Source organism: Lytechinus pictus, chromosome 1 (genome assembly GCF_037042905.1).
Source record: "Lytechinus pictus isolate F3 Inbred chromosome 1, Lp3.0, whole genome shotgun sequence".
NCBI classification, from domain to species: Eukaryota; Metazoa; Echinodermata; class Echinoidea; order Temnopleuroida; family Toxopneustidae; genus Lytechinus; species Lytechinus pictus.
Window position 1 is genome coordinate 24,109,911 of NC_087245.1, and position 27,549 is coordinate 24,137,459.

The following is a 27,549-nucleotide window of genomic DNA, read 5'->3' on the forward strand; positions in this document are numbered from 1 at the left end:
TACTAGAGGCTGTGTTTATTTTATCTAATGAGGTCATGATCATCGATCTAGTATCTCTCTTTCGATGTTGATTTATATAGACTTTTGTGGTGTTTAACTCAGTAGCCTGGGAACGATTTTTTTTCAAGAGGGATGCTCGTTTGGAAAAAATAATTGGAAAAAGGGTTTTCGCTCAAAAAAAATTTAAAACGGGGTGATTTTGGTCAGTACAAAATTGAACAAGCAAAAAACAACAACATTAATACTTTGCCATCATGGAATCTGTTATCGATCCGTCTTGCTTGTTTCCCTAAAATCTAATATGCATGATCATTATACCCGAATGGAAAGAAAGAGTTAAGGGCGTAGGCTGGTTTGAGCATCATGGGGAGGTGGAACAAAAGTGATATGGGGATGCACATCTTGGGGAGGTGGAACTAAAGTTTGGAAAATCAGCTGTTGAATGCTGAAGAAGGGATACAAATTTCGTTTTGCTTGCCAGTCTCGGTACTCTTCTGCCTCAGCGGGAGAGTGCTAGTGAGCCCCGTGCACCCCTCCCCCAGCCTATGTACGCCTTGACTGTGGAAGAAGGTGGAAGCATTATGATGACTCTTATCAAAGCGACAAGGGCGTGGAAAGAGACGGGGCGGTGGACTTTATAACTATTGGTTGATTGGGGGATGGATTATATTCGCCAAGTCGCCTAAACCATGCGATTTTGTGAGATGTCTGGTCCGGGGTGGCGGGGGGGGGGGGAGTCAGGTTCCTGACTGGAATCAGAGGACAATCGCCCCTTTGATTCTTCAAATGATTGAGGACGGGGAAAACTGAAGAAATACCAAAAGGAGGGGAAAAAATAAAAATAAAGCATTTATTATGCGCCATCTATCTAGTAAACTATTCCGAGGCGCAGGAAGGATAAGGAAGAAAACGGAATGATAGGTGCTTTCGTGTAAATATCTTAGATGCCTACTTATTTTTTACTGAGATAATGTCATTTTAGACGACCGTAGAATCCCTTCCCGGAATCTCCTATCAAAATACCGCGGCGGCCCATGATATCAGGGGCGGATCCAGCTTTTTATAAAGGGGGGGGGGTTGGGGTGGTATGCGAGGGAGCGTAGCGACCGAGTCCAAGCGAGCGGAGCGAGCGAGGGGGGAGGGTGTGGGAGGGGGGTGTCCCCCCTCCCACAGTAGGGAAAAATTTTGAAAAATAAATACATAGAAATAGAATAAAATAAAATTACAAGTTTAAAAAAAAGATAAGATTTAAAAAATGGTCCCCAGATTTTTTTTTGGGAGGGTTGCAACCCCCCCCAACCCCCCCTCTAGATCCGCTTCTGGATATATGACCAAATAGGGCTCAGTTTTACATCATATAATTTTGAAAAGTACATTGCACCCTTGTCTAAACTTAAAGTCAATTGGGAACTGAAAGAGATCCCCATTCGGAAATATCTTTGTACCCAATATACCTAGCGATTTCTTGGGCCGAACCCATGAGGGTAGGGCTGCCGGGGGTCACCATGGCCCTGGGAAGCGGGATGAAGCACCCCCAAGATTTTCATTGGGAGTGCTGCTATTATTCTCCATAGGCGCAGCACCCCAGGTATTCTGGAAGGTGTGTAAAAAGAATTTTTAAAATGTAACCAGAAATTTCCTTTGTTTTTAAGTAAAACCTACTTTTTTCTTTTTCTTTTTTTTTGCTTTTCAAATTTCTTTGGGTCAAAATGACCTCGATTTTGTAATGAAAACCTTGTTGTTTTTTCTTTTCAAATAAGCATCAGCACCCCTAGTTTTAAAAAATCGCTGCCCTTTTGACAAGAGTTATGACAAACTTTTGTAAATACTATAATTATCTTTTTTTCATATTAGAAGGATGCACAAGAAAAATATTTCATAATGTATACATCATATTGGTAATAAATATCATTATATGAGAAGTAAGATTTTCTAAATAGAGTCAATGGCGACAATAGTCAAATATGACTAATCGCCACTCAAACCAACATAAGAAGAAGAAGTTCCCAGGGCCCTGGGGGCCATGCACCCTTGGGTCCCGGCGTGGGCCCAGCATCCGAGAGTGTGTAGCAACAACAACAAAAAGAACTCTCTTCAATATTAAGGTAATTTGTGTGTGTCTTTACCACTGGCGTAAATCCGTGTTGATCGGTGGGGGGATGACTGAAATATTTTGGCTTTTTTTGCAATCATGTTTTTAGATATGCAAGGAATTGTCATTGATATGTCCACAGTGGCGTACCGTAGGTCACGGCATTGGGGAGGGGGGCACCAGCAAAATGTTTGAATCACTGAGCTGAGTGAGCGCACTCAGTTGCCAGTTATACTGACCTAATAGAGACATTTTCTGGACAATGTCATTAAACGGATATGTATCTCACTGATCAAATAATGCGAGCGCGAAGCGAGAGCTGAATTTTCTTTATATTCACACCTAAAAAGAGACATTATAATCAAATTTGTGTAATCATGATAGGTACCTGTCTCGCTAAACAATACGAGCGCGAAGCGCGAGCTGAATTTTTCGTATATTTTGACCCCAAACAGCGAGATTTTGAGGAATATATTTTAGGAATCCATTAAGAGTATGCATATCTCACCATAGTCATCTAATGCGAGTGCCAAGCGCTTGCTGGTTTATAAAAATTACATCTGAACTCATGAAACACTTTTTGTAGTCATTGCAATCATGATTATCATACGCATCTTCACTAATCAAATATTGCGAGCGCGAAGCGCGAGCTGAAAATTTATATAATTCAGACCTGAAGTGGGGCATTCTAAGGTTTCTTTGTAGGAATTAACTAGGACCATACGTATTTCAATATCCAAATGATGCGAGCGCGAAGCGCGAGCTGAAAATTTTTGATATTCAGATCAGAAGAAGGGACATTTTAAGGACTGATTTTAAGAATTCATGAAGAGCAGACATATCACACCAATCCACTAATGCGAACGTAATCACGGACAGGAAATGTTTCATATATACGAAGACCTTAACATGGGGAAATCACTTTTTGAGTCATGAAAAAGAAGCAAATGTCACTACATAAAACAATGATAACTCAAGTGCTAGGAAATATATTTGGTTTATATTGACTTGAAAACGGGATGTTTCAGTACAACAGGATTATATATCTCGTTAACAGACAATGCAAGCACCAGGAACAATGAATAAGTAGGCCCTGGGCAAATTATGTTTCATGAAGTTATGATAAAAATGTTTCTTATGTAATGTAACATAACATAATTATAATATAACATTATAATGAATAATATTTTCTTCTTTCTCACTATACGCTTCTCTTACTTTCTCCCTCTTTTCTCATTTTCCCCATTTTTTTTGGTCAGCCAATTGGGGGGGGGGCACGTGCCCCCCATGCCCCCCCCCCCCGTAGTTACGCCATATGGCAAAAACCCCTCCAATATTATTATCTTTTTTAACCCATGATGGTTTAATGGTTTTATTAGAGAATACATTAAAAAAGAATTGACATTGTATCTTAATCCCTTCCCAAAGACCCCAACATTGACGAATTTAAGAAACGGGAGTTCCTCTTCAATGTTATAATAAGGACATAAGTATTTCGTTTGGAAATGGTGAACTGGCTCTTTATTTGCACTTTATGATTCAATAATATTGTTTTATTTGTTAAGCGGTATTTCAGGAAGAATTTTCACCAATAAAACAATTATCTCTTGTGATTTTTTTTTCATTTCTTTCGTGAAAAGTGGGGGGATGTTTGTACAGGCCATCCCCCCTCCTCGAAAAGTGGGGGGGATATATCCCCCCACCCCCCCCCCCCCGGGATTTACGCCAGTGGTCTTTACAATAATATTTAGGCCCTATATCTCTACCAACATGACCAATTACGTCAACAGCCATGAATAGACAAAGTCTTTCATGATTACAAAATTGATTATATTTAAACAAACATTCCCATGATCGTTGCATCGAACATGTCGGAAGGTTCTCTTTACCACGATGAACCAATTGTGATGGCGGCTCAAGTGCTTCCAAGGTCACTGAAGGTATAAAATGTCGTTACTTTTTTCTTCCACATTTTCTTCTGGGGGCGGGAGGTAATAAACTACAACAAAATTGTATTTTCTTCTTAAATGATTTTAAGCAAAGTGAACAATTGTTTGGACAATGGAAGAATTTGGAAATGTCCTACGATCTTATATAGGAACGGGGTTGTGTTCCTATCGGTGTTTTGATATCAAGGTGATAATTTTGCAGATAAGCAAAATTAATGTGTCACCTGATTGGAAATATAAATATTATAGAACAATATTAGCTTATTACTAGAGACTGTGTTTATTTTCTCTCATGAGGTCATGATCATTGATCTAGTCTATATCTTTCGATGTTGATTTCAATTTTCTATAGACCTATGAGGTGTTCGACTCAGTAGCATGGGAACGAGTTTTTTTTCAAGAGGGGTGCTCGTTTGGAAAAAAAATAATTGGAAAAAGGGGGGTTTTCGCTCAAAAAACTTTAAAAGGGGTGATTTTGGTCAGTCAAAGTTTGAACAAGCAAAATGGCAACAACAACAACAACAAAACGCAGAAAAATGAAGGTGATTTAGGTCAATACAGTTTAGCATACCGATTATATTTCCAGGGGGTGCTGCCCAGTGGATGCAAAGCATACGCAGCACCACTAAAAAAAATCACGCACGCTTCCCAGTGCCATATGGTTCAACTATATAATACACATTTTAGAGACTGATCTGCATTAAAAATCGCATTATATTATGCCCATTGATACTTTGCCATCATTTATGGACTCTGTTATCGATATCGTCTTGCTTTTTTCCCCGTATATGTAATATGGTCATTATACCCGAATGGAAAGAAACAATTAAGGGCGTATGCTGGTTTGAGCATCATGGGAGGTGGAACTTTAGTGGTATGGGGGATGCACATCTTGGGGAGGCGGAACTATAAGGTTTTGAAAATCAGCTGTTTAAAGCCGAAGAAAGGGTGCAAATTTCGTTTTGTTTGCCAGTGTCGGAACTCTTCTGCCTCAGCGAGAGGGTGCACCCCACTAGCGTACCTACGGGGGGGGGGCAGTCTGCCCCCCTGACGAGCCACAACCCATGCAAAGGACGTACCCCTGCCCCCCTGACGAGCTTGAAAGACCTTTTTTTGCCCCCCCCCCCCCCTGACGAGCTTGAAGACCTTTATTGCCCCCCTGACGAGCTTGAAGACCTTTTTTTTTTTTTTTTTTTTTTTTGCTTGTCAAATTTTTGGGCGGACGGTTTTGCCCCCCCCCCTGTGGAAAATCCTAGGTACGCCACTGGTGCACCCCTCCCCCAGCCTACTATACGCTCGGCTTGACTCTCACAGTGGAAGAAGGTGGAAGCATTATGATGATCAAAGCGACAAGGATGAGGAAAGAGACGGGGCGATGGCTTGTAACTATTGATTGCTTGATGGATGGATTAAATTCGCCAAGTCCCCTAAACCATGCGATTTTGTGAGATTTTTTTTGGTCCGGGGTATATAGGGGGGGAGTCGGGTTCCTAATGGAATCGGAGGGTAATCGCCCCTTCGATTCTTCAAATGATTAATTGAGGAAGGGGGAAAACTGAAGAAAAAACAAAAGGAGGAAAAATGAACAAAGCATTTATTATGCGCCATCTAAACTATTACGAGACGCAGGAAGGATAAGGAAGAAAACGGAATGATAAGTGCTTTTGTGTAGATATCTTTGACGCCTACTTATTTTTTATTGAGATAATGTCATTTTAGACGACCCTAGAATCCCTTCCCGAAATCTCCTAGCAAAATATCCTGGCGCGGCCCATGATATATGGCCAAATAAGGCTCAGTTTTACATCATATAATTTTGAAAAGTATATTGCACCCTTGTCTAAACTTAAAGTCAATTGGGAACTGAAAGAGATCCCCATTCGGAAATATCTTTGTACCCAATATACCTAGCGATTTCTTGGGCCGAACCCATGAGGAGAGGGCGGCCGGGGGTCACCATGGCCCTGGGAAGCGGGATGAAGCACCCCCAATATTTTCCTTGGGGTGCCACTTTATTATTATCTATAGGTGCAGCACCCCATATATGCTGGAAGGTGTGTAAAAATAATAAAAAATTGTAACCAAAATTTTCCTTTGTTTTTTAGTAAAACCTACTTGTTTATTTTTCATTTTATTTTATTTTTTATTTTTTGCTTTTCAAATTTCTTTGGGTCAAAATGACCTCGTTTTGTAATGAAAACCTTGTTGTTTTTTCTTTTCAAATAAGCATCAGCACCCCTAGTTAAAAAAATCATTGCCATTTTGACAAGAGTTATGAAAAACTTTTGTAAATACTATAATGATTTTTTTTTTCATATTAGAAGGATGCACAAGAAAAATATTTCATAATGTATACATCATATTGGTAATAAATATCATTATATGAGAAGTAAGATTTTCTAAATAAAAAATAAGTCGATGGCGACAATAGTCTAATGTGACTTATCGCCACTCAAACCAACATAAGATGAAGTTCCCAGGGCCCTGGGGGCCATCCTTGGGCCCCGGCGTGGGCCCAGCATCCGAGAGTGTGTAGCAACAACAACATAAAAATTCCCACCATCTGGCATCAAGTGGGGGTGTAGTTGGAGGGTTATTTTCTTTGTTACATTATCTACATTGGTCCCCTAGGAAATGATACCAACCATCACTCAATTCGTCATCTCAGCTATCGAGGCTCCCTGTATAGAAATTTTAATATTTCATTTTCCAAATCGGAGACACCATACTGCTTCAAGATTTTGGTGTTGCGCAATCGCCGAAGTACCTGGGTTGAATTAATTTTATTCGAAGACGAAAATGATGGCCACATGTTCATTTATTTCAAGTGATCAGGAGAAACCAACTCTAGGTTCGTTATTTTTCATCTCATTAAACAAATTATACAAACAATAAGATGCGGTCATGTAGAGCACGTAGATCTAGGGTTAATAGAATATTTACAGACTTTCTATTACTCTGAAGTGAAGAATCAAGCTGATCTGGACTGAAGAAGTCGCGGAGTCTTTGCTTTATATTAGACCCATGTATTGATTATGCTGTAGTGTAGGGCCTACTGCATCGCGGTTCCGTGGCGTGGGGCCCAGGTCCACTGCACTCTAAGCACCAAGGCTATTAATTCCTGTGTTAAAAAAGTGAGTGCACGCGAATTAAATGTTGGACTTAAATTACTAGATCTTACCATGGAGCTCCATGACGAAATCTGTTCTTAAATTAGACTCTAGATATTACTAAATTGAAAAAATGTACTAGGACTAGGAGTGAGTAGGACCCACTCCTAGTAGTACCACTACCAATGAGGTCCAACATTACATGTATGGACCTCATAGGCGACATCAGTAGTATTTTGTGTCAGAAATCTTTGTGAAGATGATTATTTTTGTATTTTATCAAAACTACAAGCTATCGTACTGTCTAATCATTACATTTCGATCTCACTAATTGAATACATTGTTAGCAATAAAAAAAATTGAAAGAAATGAAGGGGAACTTATATTTTCACGGCTTTTTCCTGATTTTCTGGGCAACTGCTCTTCTCTTCTGACTCGCGATCGAAGCTGATATGAAGATCACGTGATTCGCGTTCTCGTCAGCTGATCGGTTGGTTATTCTTTTCGTCAGACGTTAATAATATATATTTTATAATGCTAGCATTCATCGCTAATTTAGGTGAAAGAGATTGAAGTTAAACAGCGCCAGGTCGGAATCATAATTATTTTGGAAGAGTGTATTTATACACTCGATCTCATACCTGACGTAGACGGCGCTATTCAACAAATGCCCAATCTTCAATATAAAAAATAAAACAGAAAGAACGCCTTGAACACAGGCCAAAATGCCTAACGATTTCTTCGCGGCATTAACAACTATCGTAAAGGGCGCTCCATTTATTAATAAAGATGGACGTATAGCTGTCTATGGCGACAAAATTTGCCGCAAATATTTACGAAGAATTGTGAGAAATGGTCTGAAAATGCAACAAAAGAACCGGTGAGTACCGATTAAACATTATCAATTTATTTAATAGAACATATTTAATTACTACAATGTAACAATTTCTAGATAATATTGCTTAGTTCTAAGCTAGGGAGGCCCAAACGCGCGTGAGCGGAGTCCCACTTTATTAGCACGGGTAAGTATTGGGGTGTCGCCTAGAGTGCTAGGACCTATAGTACTCGCGCCTGGTCTTTTCTTGGGGTATTGAATTGAAGCCTTTTTGTCCAGAACTTGCTCAACTTTTGCGGCAAATTTTGTCACCATAGCCTTGTGCACATTCTCGTTTAATACTGGTTGTCACGTGACACGGCAATGTCGTTAGGCTGTTTGGCCTGTACTCAAGGCGTTCTATCCGTTATGATTTTATATTATAAAGTCAAAGAGGGGCCTAAGCTTTCGATCCTAGCAGAATCTTCGTCGGAGGCAAAATGACAAACATATAAAGTGGAACAACCATAATATAGACCACAAACAAGCTACAGCAACACTAGAAACAAGGAGACAAAAGGGGCATTAGTGAGTAGAGAAGACCAATCAGGTTAGTGAAGGGGATGAAAAAAAAGGAGTAGGCAGACACAAAGGGAAGTTAGTGTAAGTAAGGCCAAGAGGGATTAAGATAATGAGGCAGGCAACATCAAACAGGATCTGGAACAAAACAGTGATAGAGGGATGAATAACTAGAGAATTAGTGAGAGGTGGGTCAAACAGGTTACAAAGAAAGGCTTAATAAACTGGTGCATAAGAGTGGGGGGAAAAAAGAAGAAAAAGAATGGGGAACAACTGATAATGTGCAAAAGACATATAATTATATATGATAAAGCATTAAACAAACTAAGAGAAGAAGGTAAGTGTAAATATGTATCTATAAGTGATATGTATATAAATATATCCAAAAAAGAAATGTATATGAAAAAATATATAAATATATACACATATGGTGTAACTGATATGGTAATCCGCTAGGTGTGACGGGAAAAAACATAAGACTATATAGTAGGAAAGAAAAAAAAATCTGTATATGTGAAAAAGAGGAAGCAAATTGCCTAAAAAGGTAAAAGCAAATATAGAAGAGAGGGGGTGTATTATGAAGAAACCATAGTATACATGTAAATAAGCAAATGTGGTAAATCTAAAAGAGGTGAGTGGAGAAAAAACAAATATATATATATATATATAATAATTATTATATCGCCTGAATAAGGAAGGAAAAATTGGAGCTGAGCTTGTATGAGATATGGGAGGAAAGTAGAGTAAGAAACTATAATGTAACTATTCAAAAGAGCTGAGGGGAAAAATTATATGTATATATAAATTGAAAGTGGATAGGAAAGAAAAATCAGTCGTTCCCCTCTTGGATGTTCAGGCCATGAGGTTGGGTGGTGCGAAGTCGTCTCATCCAGAGCTTCTCCCTGCTAGTACGGACTGAGTCAGGACGGGTACCTAAAGATTCGATGCCCTGTAGCATCATGTCAGTGATGGAGTGGTTGGGGAGGTTAAAATGGCGGCCAACTGGAGTGTCCAGCTTTGCTGTGTTGACGGTGGATCTGTGCCCGTAGAATCGTTTCTTGAGTGTGGTCTTGGTTTTATATTGAATGAAGCTAATTCCATCAGGTATAGGCCCCTATCAAGTCAAAATCGATACAGGGATCGAGAGGGGGGGGGGGTGTGGAGCCAAAAATTTCCCAGTCACATGGTATGAAAATGATATTTTTTATGATTGTCCACGATCATTAGGGCAAACCCGTGTGTGGCAGTACGGTAGCGTGATGAGTAAAAAAAAATAAAAATAAAAGAAAGAAAGAGGGCCAATGTAGGCATACATGGCGCGTGGGAATGAAGTTGCTTTATATGTTCCAAGCGAGTGAAGCAAGCGAGAAAAAAAACTTTTCGTGCAAATCTAAATTTGAAATAGATATCTTAACTTACATTTTTCCTTTTCTTTTCATTAATTCCCTTCATTTCTTTTTTATCTTGGTTGTAGAACTTTCGGGGGCCCCTAGGCCTAACCCTTCCATCGTGTACCCCCAGTGCAATATCAGCAGGTGGGTCTCGATAACTCTGGATATTTAGCAATTAGACCTATTTATAGAAAAACATAACGTTAATGTTTTGACCCCTTCCCCCCCAAAAAAGGAAAAACAATTATAAACTAAGTTATATACATCCCCCTTTTCTCATTTCGCTTTTTATTTTCTCTATTCCCTCCTTATTTTTTTTTGGGGGGAGGGACCTTTTCGGGGGGCACCGCCCCTAGCTACGCGCCTACCAGATGAAGAGGCGAGCGAGCAAAACCTTTGTCACTTTTATTACAAATATCAATTTTGCAATAGATTTTGACATAACATTCGGAATTATTCTCGCATGCATTTTTCTTTCCTTTTGCTTTTTTATGGCCTTTTATTTCTCTTCCCTTTCTCTTTCTGTCTTTCTTTCTTTCTTTCTTTTCCTTCCTTCATTCCTTTTCTCTTATCCCGTTTTTTTTTTGGTGAAATCCACTGGACCGGGGATCAAGGGCCAGCCTGCATGCCCCCGGCGGTTTACGCCTCTGCCGTGGATGTAAGCTATATATACGCATGATCTTAATCTTCATTATGATTCAAACTATATAGAGGCGCATCCAAGATTTTCCAAATTAAGTAGGGGGGGGGGCGGGGTGAATTTTCTCAAGTAAAATTTGACAACTCCCAAAAAAGGTTCTTACTAAAAAAAAAAAACGGTCATTGTCTCGCGTAAAGTTTGACAAGTTAAAAAAAAAATGGTCACTCAAAATGAAAGTCATTTTGTCCGTGTAATATTCGGCAAGCCCCCCCCCCCACAAAAATAAGAAAAGGGAAAGTCATTTTGTCCACGTGATATTTGGCAACCCCCCCCCCCCCAAAAAAAAAAAAAAAAAAAAAAAAAAAAAGGTTTTAACTATAGCAATGATCGAAGGTCATTTTGTCTCGCGTAAAATTTGACAATTTTTTTATAAAGTTGTCACTAAAAAAGAAGGTCACTTTTTCCACCGTTATATTTGGCAAGCCCCCACCCCCATAAAAATTTTGTCCCTAAAAGTGATGTATAGAAAGTCATATTGTTAATTTGTTCCCAGTAAAATTTGACAAGCAAAAAAAAGGCAAAAAAGAGAAAAGAATATGAACGAAATATCCCCATTACAAATAATGCTGTGATTCTCATAAGGGAGGGGGGGGGGGCACATAACTAGTATTAACAAAATATTTAATTCCAAAATGTTTACTATAAATCTCAAAAGGGGGAACGGGCAGAAATGCTCACCCCAACCCCCCCCCCCCCCGCCACTGATTCCAATCAATAATGACTTTTCTCTGCAATACTGATGCTTTGAAATCAAGATACTGAAGATTGATACGCTTAACATAAATTATGAACGTCTGACAAAAAGATAACCAACCGATCACCTGACCGATCAGCTGACCAGTACGCGTATCACTTCGGAGTTGATCACTCGTCGCAGCTGTGTGGAACGCTCACCGAAAATCAACAAAAAGGGCCTGAAATGTAAGTTTAACAATAATCAATTTTAATTTCAACTATTTTTACAACTAAATAAAGGTTTGCCGTCCGAATGAAAGGTATATCGGATAACTCTAACTTGTATTAAGGTGTACATTTACCAAAGTCTTGGGTTGGAAATCAGAACAGCATTGTCCAACCCATAATTTGGGTAATGTCGCCTATGAGGTCCATACATGTTAATGTTTGGACCTCATTGGTACTAGGAGTGGTCCACTGGCAAAGCCTTGGAATTGGGCTTGGCCAAGGGCAAGGCTGCGGCCGAGTCAGTGGAAAAGGGTTTGGCCACTTACACTGGTGCGAGGTTAACTAGCCAGGCGGCTTCTAGAGAGTAAAATTAAAAATCATTTACTAACGTAAGGTTACTCTCATACGAACACTCCTAGTACCAATGTACTTCCCCAACGTTACGCGACGCTCGCGTCCTCGCGTCGCGTAACGTTGGGGAAGTACAATAAGAAACAAGATGGCGGCGTAAACATTGGGCAAGTCTCTTCCGTCTTTTCACAATATTTTTTAATTTTTTTGATGAATTCTTGTTTTAAAAATAACAAGAGCGTAGAAATGTCGGAAATGAAGTTTTATCCCATGTAGGGCCTACATGATTTAGAGCTAGATCTTTTAGAAGGAAAGTAGAAATCTCGGGGGTGAAAGTTTCAGGTTTTGGCTTCCTTTGTGTGGGTCTATGAGATAGAACTTAGAAGGCCTGGCTTCGTATGAGAGTAACCTTACGTTAGTAAATGATTTTTACTCTCTAGAAGCCGCCTGGCTAAGGTTAACCTCACATTCTATGTAATCGGCAAACATCGCGTCGCTTCAGTACCGTGGCGTTGGTGTATCAACTACTACTACTAGTATTCAACCCGTTTGGAGAGTTTCCTCAAAATATATATTAGAAATATAGAATTTACCTGAATTTCAGACCCATCTTATTTCCAAGAGCAAATGCTGGTTATTCTTTTTCCGTTATTTTTTTCATCAACCCGTCGACATGAAAGATGGCCCTGTCTTTCAATCTGCCCTTGTCCCATCCGACTATGGACTAGACCAATTGAGATGAGACCAAACAGGGAATTAATCAAAGCCAGAGACTTACATAAATCTAGATCTAATTTAGCAATCTAAACCATTTTGAAATTAGCTATCTATCATCACTAGGTCTAGGTTGAATACTAGTGCATTTCAGTGCAAAAGGTCATCGCCGCATAATTCAATCCTCCGCGCATACAGTCGACAGATTGATAAAGAAAATACCGACAACAGATTACACTGGAAATAACAAAGGTATGAAATTAAGATAAATTCCCTTTCTAAATATTTGGGGGAATTTGTCCAAATCTTTGAATTATGCCGGGTTGAATACTAGTGCCCGTACGGTACAAATTTGCCGAAACTCCTCGGATCGATCGGCCTCGCTACTCACCGGGCCGGGTCTAGGGCTCTTTCCGGCAAGTAGCCATAGAATGATCTAAGTTTCTAACTTTTAATTGTTTTTTGTAGTCTTCTTTTTTTTCTCGAAATTTATAAATCAAAATCATACAAAACAGAGCAAATTCGCTTACCTTGGCCTGGAAAGTGACTTTGCCTGTCTCTTCTACGGAAATAAAACTAAGTCTGAAATAAAAGGAAGCCTGATGGTGGTGCTAATAATTTTTGCAACCTTACAAGTTACAGTACATGTAGTTCAGGTCCTTTAAGATTATTGGCGATGATAACACTTTCTTGCAAATAATTCAAAATGATGACAAATTTTTTTTTTTAAAGAAAAAGTCTACGTACCTTGAACGAAACCAGTACAAGCTTTATTCGTTCGTTTGTAAATAAACGGTCCACCAAAGTCTATACAATGATAGATTGGACATTTCACGGACTTTGCGTAATGCTTTCCGTCGATTTGCGTGCAAAATAGTTAAGGTGCCTAGTCTTTTCCCTGTAGTGCCTTTGATATGAATATAAATCGTTTATTTGGAAAAGAATGTTAAAAGAAGTCACCAAAGGGACTTTGTATCGATCGCTGAGTGAAATCATGAAATGGAATAATTTCATTAGATTCTAGATTTCGTCAAAGTAGACCATCTATAAATAATTCGTGCAATCACATGGAAGTGTTTCATCTGGATTCCAGGGATTTCCAAAGGAGTGGAAGGATCAGCTCAGAGAGGGAGAGTTGCATGCGTCGTGCCTTGATTTTCCTGTGAGCGGCGGCATGTAATGAACCCTTGAGTGGGGCTTTGCAATAATCAAGAATCGCTGGGTTGTAATAGATATTCTATTCAAAAAAATAAAACAAATAGGGCCGAATTCAAACAAAAGTTTCAGGCAGCCAAGTTTCCACTTAATGCACCTCGTATCAACATGATAAAAAATAATGAAGACTAGCCAGGAGGCTCCTAGAGAGTACAAATCATTCACTAACGTGTGCTTAATCTCCATGGATCCAGGGATTGTGCCCGTATCATGTCGGTCACTGCGTGTACTGCGGTCAAAATTGAAATTTTTGCCCCCAAGATTTCTACTTTCCATGTAAAAGATCTAGCCCTAAAATCATGTAAATGGGCTAGAACTTCATTCCCGACATTTAGAGGTCTATAATTTGGATTTCATTTTTAACAAATATTCATTAAAAAACAAACGAGAAATATTATTAGAAGACAGGTAAGACAGGGGAAGAAGACTTGCCGATGTTTACGTGGCCATCTTGTTCTCTTTGTTAGTAGCTTAGCTACAAGATGCATATAGAGGGTGGCAGACGCCATGCTTTTTTGATAAGTTGTCTTTCACTAAAGTTATACAAAATTGAGATTTGCTTAAATTAGGATAAAAAGCCTGTGATGTTCTGAAAATGATTATAATGCTAATTATCACTGTCTTTTTTTTTAGAATCAGTGCTCTTCAAATTGGGTAAGAGGTAATTGTACTGTCTAATTAGTACTGGTCATTATTTTATTTCAATGTTATTCGATTATCGCCAACAAAAGTCTGAAAATTCATTAAACACTTTCATTATGAGCTGTAGTCAGTTCCTTGGAAGCAGAGAAATGAAGGTAACTCTCTCAATGTTGATTGTCCATGAAAAGCAGGTATTTGGGTACCGACTTACAAAGTTCTGAGTTGGTTAAAAGCATTACAGAGCAGCATTTTGGTCAATTTATAGTGATTAAGGTTTCACAAGCGACAGTATTTTATTCAAATTGTGTTATCGCGATATGTCAACATAATCATGAAGCCATTAACAAATATTCAAATATTTTTTTTTATTTTGATAAAATTGAGGTATACCTTATAAAAATAAATGTTTTTTAACTTTTATCTTCTTAGCCAAATTCTCCCATGGAAGGCTGCAGAGAAATTCAGATGGTACATGGAAGAAGAGTCCGTCTTTCACCCTTCTAAGGAGCTCAGACAAGGATGACAAGAGGAAAAATCTCAGGAGGATATTGGTCAGTCATAAATGCACTTGCCCTCTTTTCTGTAGATTTTGTAGTCATTGAATTTTATTGGTTAATCATTTTATTATGTCTTAAACTTTCTTTTATTGCTTCTTTGTCTTCATTGTTTGTTTTCTGGTGAGGTAATACCAAATGATATTTATGCTTTTGGTATGAAGATGGAAGAAAAGAAGATCCTTGATTGAGATCACATAAACAACAAGGATTTTTTTAGCATTGAGCTTTCTTCGAAACTTTTTAACCAACCTCTTGCATCATTGCTGAGTGCAGATGCAATTTTATTTTAGCAGCAACAGTATTAGTTTTCTCATCTCCCTCACCCTCTAGAATTTACCCTGTGTAACCAAGGACAGCTGCTCTAGGATATTTTGATAATGGTTGGTGGGGCAGGGATAGAGAGAACTACAGGTGATATGTTTTGTAATAAAAAACAGAGAATTATATAGTTATGCGACCAAGTTTACTTTCATCAGTGCTCTTGTATGTCCCATTTTCTCCAATCTCTGTTGGTTCTTTTTTAAATCTAGACATTGCTAACACTAATGTTTGTAGGACTTCAATAATCTCTGAAGCTGTAATGATACCTCTAAAATGTCAAGTTGGGTGGAATCATCAGATTAGGGATGCTGAGCAATTGGTGAGTGACAGTAGCTGGCCTTTTTCTTGACGGTCTTCCACGTTGCCATTGATTCATTTTTTGCTCGGTTTAGGTGTTCTGCCTGCACCTTGTCAATGGCCGGCCAACTCTGTGTCAGAAAAATTGTCCAAGTGAACATGGGCCATCGTTAACAATGGAAAAACAGTGTCTTCTCTCAAGGAGTATGTCCTTGGGAAATATAATTTTAACATAAGTTTGAATTTTATTTTCTTATTAGAACTTCTTTTGCTTTTTTTAAACCTGTAGGTAGCAGAAGCTGACTCCATGCAGTATGTTGGCCAAAATTATGGTGACCAAGCATCCAAAGCCAACTCAATGTGCAAGTAAGTATTCATACCATGTGATACAGCATCAGGTCCAGTTGGGTAAAAGTATCAGATAGTTGTTGCTTTTTTGCTCATCTCTTCTATCTGTAGCAGCAGAACATGATAATGTTTAAAGAGTACTCAATTTCACCATCAAGTGTAGTAATGTTATTGAGAAGAGGAAAACAAGTAAGAATAGTATGAAAATACATGAAGCCATCACATTAGGCAGGGACAGATTATGAATGGATGGAAAAGTTGGCAACAAAGTATTTGAAATCAAGGTCAATTCACTCAATTGTCACCATATCATTGTCGGTCTAGATTAAGAAATGTCTTTTTTAAATCAGGAAATCTAGGAGAGCAGTAAAGCAAAACACTGGAGATTGCCAACACAGATATGCGCATGATGTACCTTGTCTTATTAATGCTTTGAAAAAGATTCCTAATTTGTACGGTGTACCATGTTTACATTGCTTATTACTCAGGATATATACATTTTTAATTGGAATAATTTGGCAAATATTTTTGGGTTTTTCAAGCACTTGAGCGGTCATTTTGTTTGATTCTCTTCAAGCTCATTTCAAGATAGTTACCTCAACTGGCCACTTTTTATTTTCAGATACTTGGTCGGAGTATTGGACAAGAAGACTGGAAAGATGAAAATCTTCAACTCTCAACTACTAGAGCTGCATCCATGGCTTGGAAAGAAAGAGATCAAAGAAGAACAAAATAAGAAAATCAATGACTTTTCATTGGCTGAAAAGGTAGTCAACCTGGACCTAGCTCACACAAAGAAATAGCACTTGTGTCAAATAACCTTATAGACTCCAAATAATTCAGTTCTATTCTGTGAATTCTATTAATTTGTTTTGTCTTGTCTTGATGATATTATGACTTTACAAAATGCCATCATCCGTATTTTGCAGATGAGCTTTTGATTGGCAAGTAGTCAAATAATAAATTGTCATTGTGAGGAATCAATATTTTCTTTGATGAACGAGAAATAATTACATTATATTCTAATAATATGCCAATAGTGCACAAATTGTAAATTAGTGCAACATTGGCTGTTTATAGTGTAGTACTTTTGGTATCCCTTGATGAAAACCATCCAATTTAGTTATCATTACATGTATCTTTTATAATCGTTAATCATTACCCTTGCAATATGGCATGATAATGCACAGCTAGCATCGACATGCGCCGATAGGTTAATTTGACAGTTTCCGGCCCATGGTGCAATGTGCTATGAAGTCATACTTTTTTATGCAACACTAAGACCCCTTGTAGTGACAAAAATTCAAAAATATTCAATGACTTCGAATGAGATACCAGAAATATTCCACGAGTTGCGGCCTAATATTGCACAAAATCAGAAAATTCGAAAAGATTTGGTATGTACCAAACTCCTCTTCAAATTTACTTCACAGAAAGACAGACTGACTGAAGCCTTTGGAAGTTCCAAGAAACAGAGGGCTATGGAATCACGTCTGAAGAACAAGGTTGGAACAGAAGCCTTAGAGACCTCTGCAGCCAAGGCAGTCACCCATGCTGTTGATACACCTGCTCTTCCACAAGGTAAATCTACTACCCTTTAAACCATTTAGAATCTGGAGGAAAGAATCAGAGTTTTTAGCATTCAGAGTTCTTTTTCATAGATTATTCCTGTTTGGGGGATACCTTCACTGGGTACTTCTATGGGAATTGCCATTTCTTTTTCATTTTTAGCAAATTTCCATATTTCAATTTGAAAAGTTGGGAGACCTGCCCTTGGGGTTTCTATCCTCCAGTTTCTATCCAGCACAGTTTATATTAAGTTTCATGCATAGTTTGCAGAAATTTTCCAGCAGTGCAACTGGAAACTTTTGACCAAGAGAAGCAATGTTGTATCAACTCCTCTTTGGGATATCAAGAATCTCTCCATTAAAATAAACCCAACTCTTACTTGAGCCAGGTGATCATTGCATGATAAGCATCTGAGAGTGAAATTATGAGAAAAGTTGTTAAAGGTTATTATTATTTATTTGACCTAAAATGTGCTTGATGCAAAATACCAAGATATAACTTTCACATTGAATATAATGTTGTTTTTTTTACTAAAGTAACATTGCAAGATTCTGATTTTGTTTGGGAGCATGTTACCTTCTCATATTGCACTGAAAATGAATAGTGCACACACATGAAAAAGGGAAAATGTAAAAAAAACTTGAGTGACATAAAGCATAATGACCCCAATTCTCTTTATCAAGTTCCTTGGACTGCTTCATGTGGTTAAGTTTTTTTGCTACTACTTCTTATTTTGCTTGTTGTCTTCTTGCTTCCTAGACTCTGACATCGACACAAGTCTGCTGCCACCGTGTGACAGATCTGCGAAGAGGCCACAAGATGTGTACAAGCTCGAAGACAGTATCCTTTTGAAATAACAGAACATAATTTCTATCGGCCATGAGATTGTCTGGTTGAATTGGATAACAATCCTACCGTACTTAAAATTATTATGCTACTGGAAATGACGTCAAAGTGATTTTGTCTCTGAGGGATGAAGTCCTGAAGTAAAATGGCCACATTTTTACCAATACGCATTTGAGAATGAATCGGACCATTGCCTAAAGAAAAGGCAGTAGATTTTCACACCTTCCTCCTAAAAAATCTACAACTGTCACCACTGCATCTAAACCTTTATCTTCTTCTCTGATCCCTTTTTACAAGCGCTTCCTTTTCTTTACTTTTCCCCTGCCACTCTTCCTTCTCTTCTCTTTCCCATTCTCATATATATTCTGTTTTTAATTCACTGCTACATGCTCCACCACCTCCTTGTAATGGTACTGAAAGAAAAACACAAGTAAGATTTGTCAGTGCCATAGAAAGAAAGTTGCATGTTCATGTATAGTTTGATTTCTTCCTTGACATATTTTACAGTCATATCGGCAAGACACAGGAAATCACTCCAATCACAAGCAGAGGAGCTGTTAACTGGTGCTAAATCGCAGCTAGATGAATGGAAAAATACTAAGAAGTAAGGATTTATAAACACCTAAAATACCTCGGCCTTGCTGGTTTCATGGATAACACAACATTTCCTCTGGCAACATTTGTTCCAGTCTAATATCTCAGAGGGCATTGGGTTTTGAGTTAGGATTGTAATGGAGTTTTTGGTTCAGAACATTGTAAATATAAGGATAAGTGTTTATATACATGTACATGTAGTTCTGAAGGTTAGCTTTTATGTTAGACTTAATGTGCAAATTTTCCATCGAAGCAATTGTCGCCGGAGCAAATTTAATGACAATTGCTCTACTATGAATTCCACACATTAATTATAAGACTAACTTCAACCCTTGATACAAGACTTCACCCTACTCTAAACCTAACATAAAACTCTATTGTAGCACCAACCCTACTTAGACAAAATAAAGCCTGGAGCAGTTGTCGCAAGAGCAAATGTTGTGTCACCGCTTAGTCAGGGTTAAGCAATTACCAATTTGTTGTATTGCCAAGTCGATGATGCCCATTTTGCACCATCCCCACTTGGTCTAACATCATTGACACAAACTGATAATTTCCAAGTATTCACTAAGGCAATATTCAGAAGAGTAAGTCAATGAGTTGGCATTTAGTCCATAGGATCATTAGACAATTGTGCAGTTCACTTTGATTTATATTGGACCATGTCACAGTTGGATTCATTTCAATAATACCATATTGATATCAGAACAAATGGGTTGACCAATTGGGGTATTAGATGATATGTGTCAGAAAAAGATGAGACAGATCAGTTTAAACTTAGACTGACATTGATCTCAATGTGTATAATATAGAGATAGGAATTCTAATCAAGCTAAAGTGCTTGATTGATTTTGATCTATCGCAAGCCTTTATAAGAAAAGGTCCAAGTGTTAAAACAAAACAGTAGGACACCAACACAACCAACTTTCTACATCCATGAAGTAATGTTATATATCAGAAAGATAAAGTTACAAATGCTTCTACAGCAAACGGTTTCCCTTTTTCCTTTTCTCTGTACAGGTATCCCCAGTATGTATTGGATCATGTACCTGCTCTATTGCATGAAGCTGATCACGAAAGAAGCATTACTCGGGCAACCAAACTACTCTTCCTAACCTTCCTCATGAAGCTGCATGCTACCAAACCAAAAGAATTGAGTAAGTTTCTTGTTCTTAAGCTAATACATCAAAATTAGTCGTACTTAGTGTCAGGCTTGAGTCATGTCAAGCACTGATACCTAGCAAATGAATGATTCTGAAACTGACTAGATACATGTATAGTGTTAGATTGTCCAACATCAATACAATTATACATTTCAAGATAATTTGATCATTCGCTCAATCAGAATATGGGTCCAAAATGGTCCAGATAGGTGTATTTAGTTTTCAAATTCATTTGAAAAATCGTCATGAATCTTTTTTGCATCTAGCGTTGGTTATGCCTTCAAGAATATAATAGTTGATGTTATCAATCGGAAAACGAACGTGCAATGCTTTGTGTTGCGGGGCCTAGGACTCCCCTGTCCATACCTGCCAACCATTCCGATTTTGGCGGAATTATACCGATTTTTCGACCTCTATTCCGAATTCCAAATTTTAAAACCAAAATTCCGATTTTTGGGTTAATCAATATAGTGTTGAAATTATTGAAACGGCTGTATAATGCGACTAACGCATGCACCGCTGTAAGATGCAACTAACGCATGCACCGCTGTAAGATGCGACTAACACATAAACGACTGGAGCGCACGGCTACGCAAATGCGCTAGCTACACGATATACACAGAGAGCGACTTTAAACGGCGCGCGAACACTGCTAAGTTCAAGTGCGCAGTTCCATTGCAAATACATGTGAAAATTAACGAGCGTACACGCAAATGCCGCACTTAGGGCCAGGGCGCTACATTTTGAGGTGTTGTCGTTAGCGTTTACTTCCGGAAAAAAAATGGCGGCTGACATCGGCTAGCGAAAGAGCTAGTTTTTAGTGAGGACATGTTTTCATAATCCACGAACATCGGAAAATCCGTGAAAAAGTCACCTTTTTAGACCCCTTGTTTCCTACATACGATGTTAAGAATCACTGATGGTGATATTTTTTACGGGAAACATGGTGATTTAGGTAAGAAAATTTTACTTTTTATTTGAGGTTTTTGCCCATGTCGCCGGATGATTTTGTAGTGTGGGAGTGAGTTAGTGATGTAGCGTACATGTCTAGAGTGCGTTGGTGATTACAGTGGTATATTGCTGAGTCTGCTGATGATGATGAACGGCTGAAGGTCGCATGAACACCGGCCGCGTACCGACTTAATTGCTCTTAAGTTAGATCTATCCCTACGCAATTTTAACATTGATCTGTACTTTATTTTTTGAATAATTGTCAATTTTTTGAGGAAGAAAGATTATCAACTTTCGATCTCGGGTTGAGCCTTCGGAGCCGAACGCCAAATCTACTTTAATTGCTTCGCTTGCCTAAAGTCCCGGCGCCCGCCCAGTGGCTGCGCCTCAGCCTCCCCGTCTTACCGGGGCACTGCAAATGCAGTGGTAGGTGCGGGTCGGGCGCATGCAGCCGTTAGTTTCGGCTCCGTTTTTGTCATGGTTGAATATCTGCTTTCTTCTACCAACAAGCACTTATCCAATGTAGGTTATGATATAACCTTGTCCTCAGTCAGTAACCCCTGTGTGGTGAAATAACATGAATAAGACAATGTCAATGTTTGGCTTATTTTCTCTTGATGCATGAAATGATAGATTTTTTGGCTTGTCAGTTTTTAATACAGTAGGGATAACTTAAATCTAAATTCATCATAAAAAATATGCCTTGGCCCATAACTCAATTGAAATCTTGAAATTATTTTTTGTTTAATTAAAAAGAGAATCTATGGAGATGAAGATCTGCATCAATCTCATCCAGCAATAGAGGGCCTCACAAAAAAATGCTCAAAATCAAAGTTTTTAGAGAGCTCTGATGAACAAGAAAAATTATCCCTAAGTCTATATAGATTTAAATGAAAACAAATCACACCTGAATGAAACTGGGTGTTTTTTGTCACAGAGGTGATATTTTAAAGACCTTTTTTTATTTTTAATTGATAAATGAAGGTAAACTCTACATGTAGGTCATCCTCTGGTGTGGTAATGAGGGTAAATTTGCTTTAAAAAGTGTAGGGAAATGCTACTTTTACATGCTGAAAATGCAAAGAGTCCCTACCGTTGGAGCGGGCCGGACACCCGCTCGGCGCCCTCGGAACTTTGATACTGATTTTTTATTATCAAAGGTTGGCAGGTATGCCTGTATCTAGTCCACTTGTCAATCAAAACTTTCTTTTTGTGTGAATTTTTACAAATCAAACTTTGACTAAAAATTGTTATGTTTTTCCTCATTTTACAGAGACATGTCTAAAGACTGCCCCCCCTGGCATCAGAACCCATCTATATGATACCTTCACACAAGTGACCCCAACCCCAGATGGCCAAAGTGAAAAACAGTGAGTAGTCAAAGGAATATTCTGATTGTCAATAGGAGAGAAAGAGATAGTGAAAGAGAAGAAATAGTGATCAAAAGTTACTGGAGGATGATTGGAATGGCATTCAGATAGTTTCAATGAATTGCATTTTTATATTTACAGGCCTGTATTTTGAACATGGGGTTTTCACTGAAACCATGGCGATTGATTTCAAATGAGATGACTTTATTAGTATCAGAGATTGTGATTGGCTTATCATTGATTAATATTGATGTATGAGTGTGTTTCTCGGAGGAGCATCAAATCTGAAAGTCATGATTACGCCAAGATTCATTGCTATAAACTGTATTTTTTCTTTCCATTCAGGCTTCTCTCTAAAAGCTGCAAGGACAAGCTCTTATCTTATATCCTGGTGTTGGCCCAGCTTATTGATACCTTCCACACAGACATTACATCACTCACCAAAGACCTCAACGTCCCTGTCAAAAGGTCAGTGTCCTTTGTCCTCCTGTCTTTCACGACTATGGGGAGGGTGTGTCTCATTGTGTTTTACATAATAGTACAGTCTTCTTTAACTCTTTTTCTTGTGTCATGAAACTCAGAATCGATGGATGATGTTTAAATGTTATGTGGCCAGCCATAACTTGATGACATGAATTCATTGATTTCAGAAAAGTGAAACAGATCTGCCGAGTGTAAGATTAGAGCATGAATAAGACCAGTACCATATGAGTAGACAATATTCTTCTTGGTATGATGTGCCCACTTTGGTTGGCAGAAGCGAGTTAGTGTTTGTGGCGGTAGTCAATCGTAGTATGAAAAGGTTAACCCTAAAAAGGACTGGGGGCATGATGCGCCCCCCCCCCTGATCTCGGCCTCCATTCGTGCAATCGCGCCGAAATTTGGCACGCACATTCTTTACCACATAAACTACAAGCTAGTATTAAACGAAATTATTAAACAAAAATAATTATTTTTTTAATTATTATGAATAAAATATGCAAATTTATTTCACTTCAAAGTTTTTTCTTTTTTTGCAGATGTCATCTTTGTAATCTAATTTAAAGGTTTCCACAAAGAAAAATTGCGAAAGCCAATTTTTTCCTTATGTTTTTAGAATTTCTTATGTATTTCTTTGTGTTTTGATGTTTTGTTTTCCATTGATTTTTTCAATGGAAATTATTACAGACCATTTAACAACTAAATTAAACCCCAACTTAATTAAGCAGACCAATTAGAATGAAAAATAATCACCCTTATATGAATTTCATCTCCCATAGACTTTGTACACAAAGTATAAAAATGAGCCATTTTCGGGATGACATTGCCTCATAAAAAGTCACGTGACGTCGCGATGGTATACCCGTATGTCGCAAATTTGGTCTCAAAAGTTGCGCGAGACTTCAAAGAAAAAATTCATAAAATTTTGCGGTGCTATCTTTTGCGTTTCGGAAATATCGCGTGAAGCGTTGAGGGGGGCCATCATGGCCCCCCAGTCCTATTAGGGTTAAGCATTATCATTGCATACATGTAGGCTAAAGTAGAAATGTGTAGATGACCATAACAGTTTTTGTGTGTATCTCAATTATGTTATACAGCACCAATGAGCTGAATAATCCTGATGAATATGCTTTGTCAGTGTTCCTACTGATGATGTTGTTATTTTAAAGAAATATAACTACAAAAACTACAAATAGAAGTTAAGAGATAAACAGAAGGAAAACATTTCCTGCTTTTACTCCAGATAAAATCAACAAATGTGATTCATTAACCTTTGCTTGTCATCTTGTTCAGGCTGCTGGCACATGCCCGATTCATTGGCTGTAAGACATCTTCTCAAACAATAACACCCTCTAAACCCAAGAAGAGGAGGAAGAAGAGGAAAGACCCCGATGACAGTGATGATGATGATGATGACAAGGATTTTCTACAAGAGAATTCTGCCGACAAGGAATCCTTCAAGGTTGTATACATTGAACTGAGCACGCCCATCAAGTCTACATCAAGCTTTGTAGAGAAACCAGGTTTTGGAAAGAAAAGATGATCGTTGTCTTTAGTCTCTCAGAATCTTGACCAAGTTATGTTTTTTCCACATTTTTTTATTCTTATGAACCCTTTGTCGGGGTATTAAAGTGCCCTACCCTTTTAATAACCAATTCAATGAAAAGTTCATTCTTTGTCAGAATTTGATTATCTTGGGAAATGTATCATACTCATTGAAAACTCATTCAGCACAAGAATAGGCACCCATTGTTTGTTAAGTCATGAGTCACTTTACAACCAGAATTGGTAACGGAAACTACAAAGATGACAATAAAAATACAAGGTATATTAGTAAAGTTTGTTTACAACTCCCACGCAAGTTTTATACAGATGCTACTGTGTACACGGTCATGGGATTCAGTACACATGCACTGACTTGACCGGGCATGTACACTTACACACGTTAGTTTGTGTATATCTGTATTTCACATTGCATGATTGTACAAAGTTCCCAACGTGCCTGTGACAATTGAATCCCCAGTAAGAAAGGTATAGACATCAACATGTTTGATTTTTTTGTCCATTTGTTTTAAATTAAAATTTATTGAAATTAAATTTTTAGTCAACAGGGCGCAATAATAGAGAGCAAAACTTCAGTTGCTCCCTCGTTGAATTTTTATTGTGAGGTAATTTAAGGAACCCATTTAAATCAGTAAATCATTTTTTTTTTCAGGAAATGTCAATAAAAAATATGAAACATTACTCCAACTTGGGGTAGATTTGAGGTGGCAGTCTTTTATCATAATTACATAGTGTATTATTACCTTTGCAATTATAATATAATTTTGTCCAAGCCCTCAGCTGTCAGTCCTTAGGTCCCGCTGAAACTAGTAATGTGCTTTTAGTGATGCATGAACAGAAGAAGTCCACTTCACCATGTGTTACTTTATACAGATGTAAGGGCATAGGTATACATGTATTAGAGTTTTTTTCAAAATGAAGGAAGTTCTTCATACATGTTTGTCACGATTTTGTGGAACTCAGTTTCTTTTTTAAGAACTGAGAAGAGAGTCAAAATAAAAGATTTTACATTTGATATGAAAGTTGATCATTCATTGTTTCTTAATTGCAAACCTTAAAAAAATTGCTTCTCATTCATAAAGACAATAAAACTGTTTTGATATCCAAGAATGGATTAGTCCAACAGTGGCATTTTATGTGCAAAGAGTGTGCCAGAGTGCTCATACAAAGAATCAAAAGCTTATACATGTACACAAAGTCCTACACCATCTGCTGGCAAATGACACTATTACTGTCACTTTCGTTGACCTTCCCTCTTATTTTTCCAGCCAATTCATCCGTCTCGAACGTAAAATCTTCCCTTCCGAATCTTGAATGAAATTTTTGTTTTGAATTTACATAGTGAAATGTTTCCCAAGAAGTTATGTGGTCATTATTTTGGAATGTTATTTAATCTTTTCTTCATACAAACTTTTACACTTGATGCTTTTTCAAAATTAGTTTTGGACATTCTTTAACTTAACACAATTACCAGAGCATAGTGTGACATTCTTAAAGTTCATTAAAATCCAACATTTGTTTGGATAATTCTTCTCTTAAGTGCATATAAATTTATTAACTGTATTCAAAGCATACTACATTCAACTTTCAAATCACATTTTAAAACTTCTTTCCAATTATTTATTTTTTCCAAACTCATTTCATATATAATTAACGTTTATCTATTACTTTAATTTGATTATATATACAAAATTATAAAAAAAAGATGGAATAATACAAAATGTTTTTTCTATTAAAAATTCATAAATGAGTGATTACATTTTTTTATTGGCAACAGTTATTTGATATGATGCCATTTATGCCTGAAATAATGTCAGCAATGAATTTTGTTGAAAAAGAGGAATGAAAAGATAACAAAAGAAAGAAACATGTAGGAACTTAAAAAAAACAATGAAATACATGTACATTAGAAATCAATTTTGTTACTGGATTATTTTTTTTCATTTACAATTTTTAGGATTGCCATCAAGAATATTATAACCAAAAAAAGCATTCTAGGAGCTTTATTTATTTACTGAATTAGAACAAATAGTATGATTTTATAAATAAGTCAACATAATTAATTGATAAAAAATAAGAAAGATGAATGAAGTGAAATCTGTGGCTGAGATCTAAAGGGAGGGGGGCATAAATAAGGGCCAGAGTGACAATAATCAAAATCCCTTTGGACTATTATGGTTGAGCCAATCATATGCAAGGGTTTGGCTATCATCGGAATTTGGTACCATCAATGGCCCAATACCTAGGAGCAAGTGTTGTCCATTACCCAGTGTCACTAGCGCACTTGAGTTATGGGGCAGGGGCAGAGTCTACCCCCCCCCCCAGACCTACAAATCCAAAGAGGAAACTTGTAAAGAATGAGCAAAAATAAAGTGTGTCTATACGTTGACAGTGAATTTAATATCTTCTCATAATAAGTGCATATATATTTACTTCCTGTACATATACTATATATAAATATTAAAATACAACAATGCGTACAACATTTGGCATGCAAGAAACATGTTTTATTTCCTTCCAAACCCTTTTCTTGTATAATATTGTATATTATCACCCGTATCAGACATCTGAGCTGGTCATTTACAAAACCGTATTTCCCTGTATTGTATTATTATCAGGAAGGGATAGGTATATTGTTTGTATTTTCCTCGGTCTCAATGCGCGTATTGACTCTGCATGCAGAGACGACGCAAAATATACCTTTGTATTTTCCCTGGTCTCACATCCGGGCCTTTGAGGATGCGAATGAAGTGATACGCTTCATAATGTTCCGCGCACCAACGATCTACGTCATAATAAAGACAACGCTGGATCTGGGCGCTTGCAAGTACGTCATAATGGTAAAGTGCAGAGCCTAGACACTGATATTATCATGACACAACAGAACTCTATTCTTAAAAGATATCACTGTTATCATGATTTTTGCTCTAGATATCTGATTTGGATGATAATAAAAATATTGACTGCCCTTCTTTCGGGGAACATCAAATATATTGCCCTTAAAAGACCCATATTGCCCTCGTCTAAAGA

General features: G+C 37.7%; 1 protein-coding gene across 1 annotated transcript; it reads left to right on the forward strand.

The window, feature by feature from the left end:
- The first annotated feature begins 6,672 nt into the window (after positions 1-6,672).
- On the forward strand, positions 6,673-27,006 carry LOC135153908 (DNA-directed RNA polymerase I subunit RPA49-like). The gene is made up of 11 exons (XM_064098753.1): positions 6,673-6,892; positions 14,890-15,011; positions 15,925-16,001; positions 16,606-16,750; positions 17,417-17,564; positions 18,312-18,392; positions 18,906-19,002; positions 20,013-20,149; positions 22,380-22,476; positions 22,822-22,944; positions 24,250-27,006. The coding sequence occupies exons 1-11, from the start codon at positions 6,841-6,843 to the stop codon at positions 24,497-24,499; spliced, it is 1,329 nt and encodes a 442-aa protein (XP_063954823.1). The 5' UTR covers positions 6,673-6,840; the 3' UTR covers positions 24,500-27,006.
- Positions 27,007-27,549: the final 543 nt, after the last annotated feature.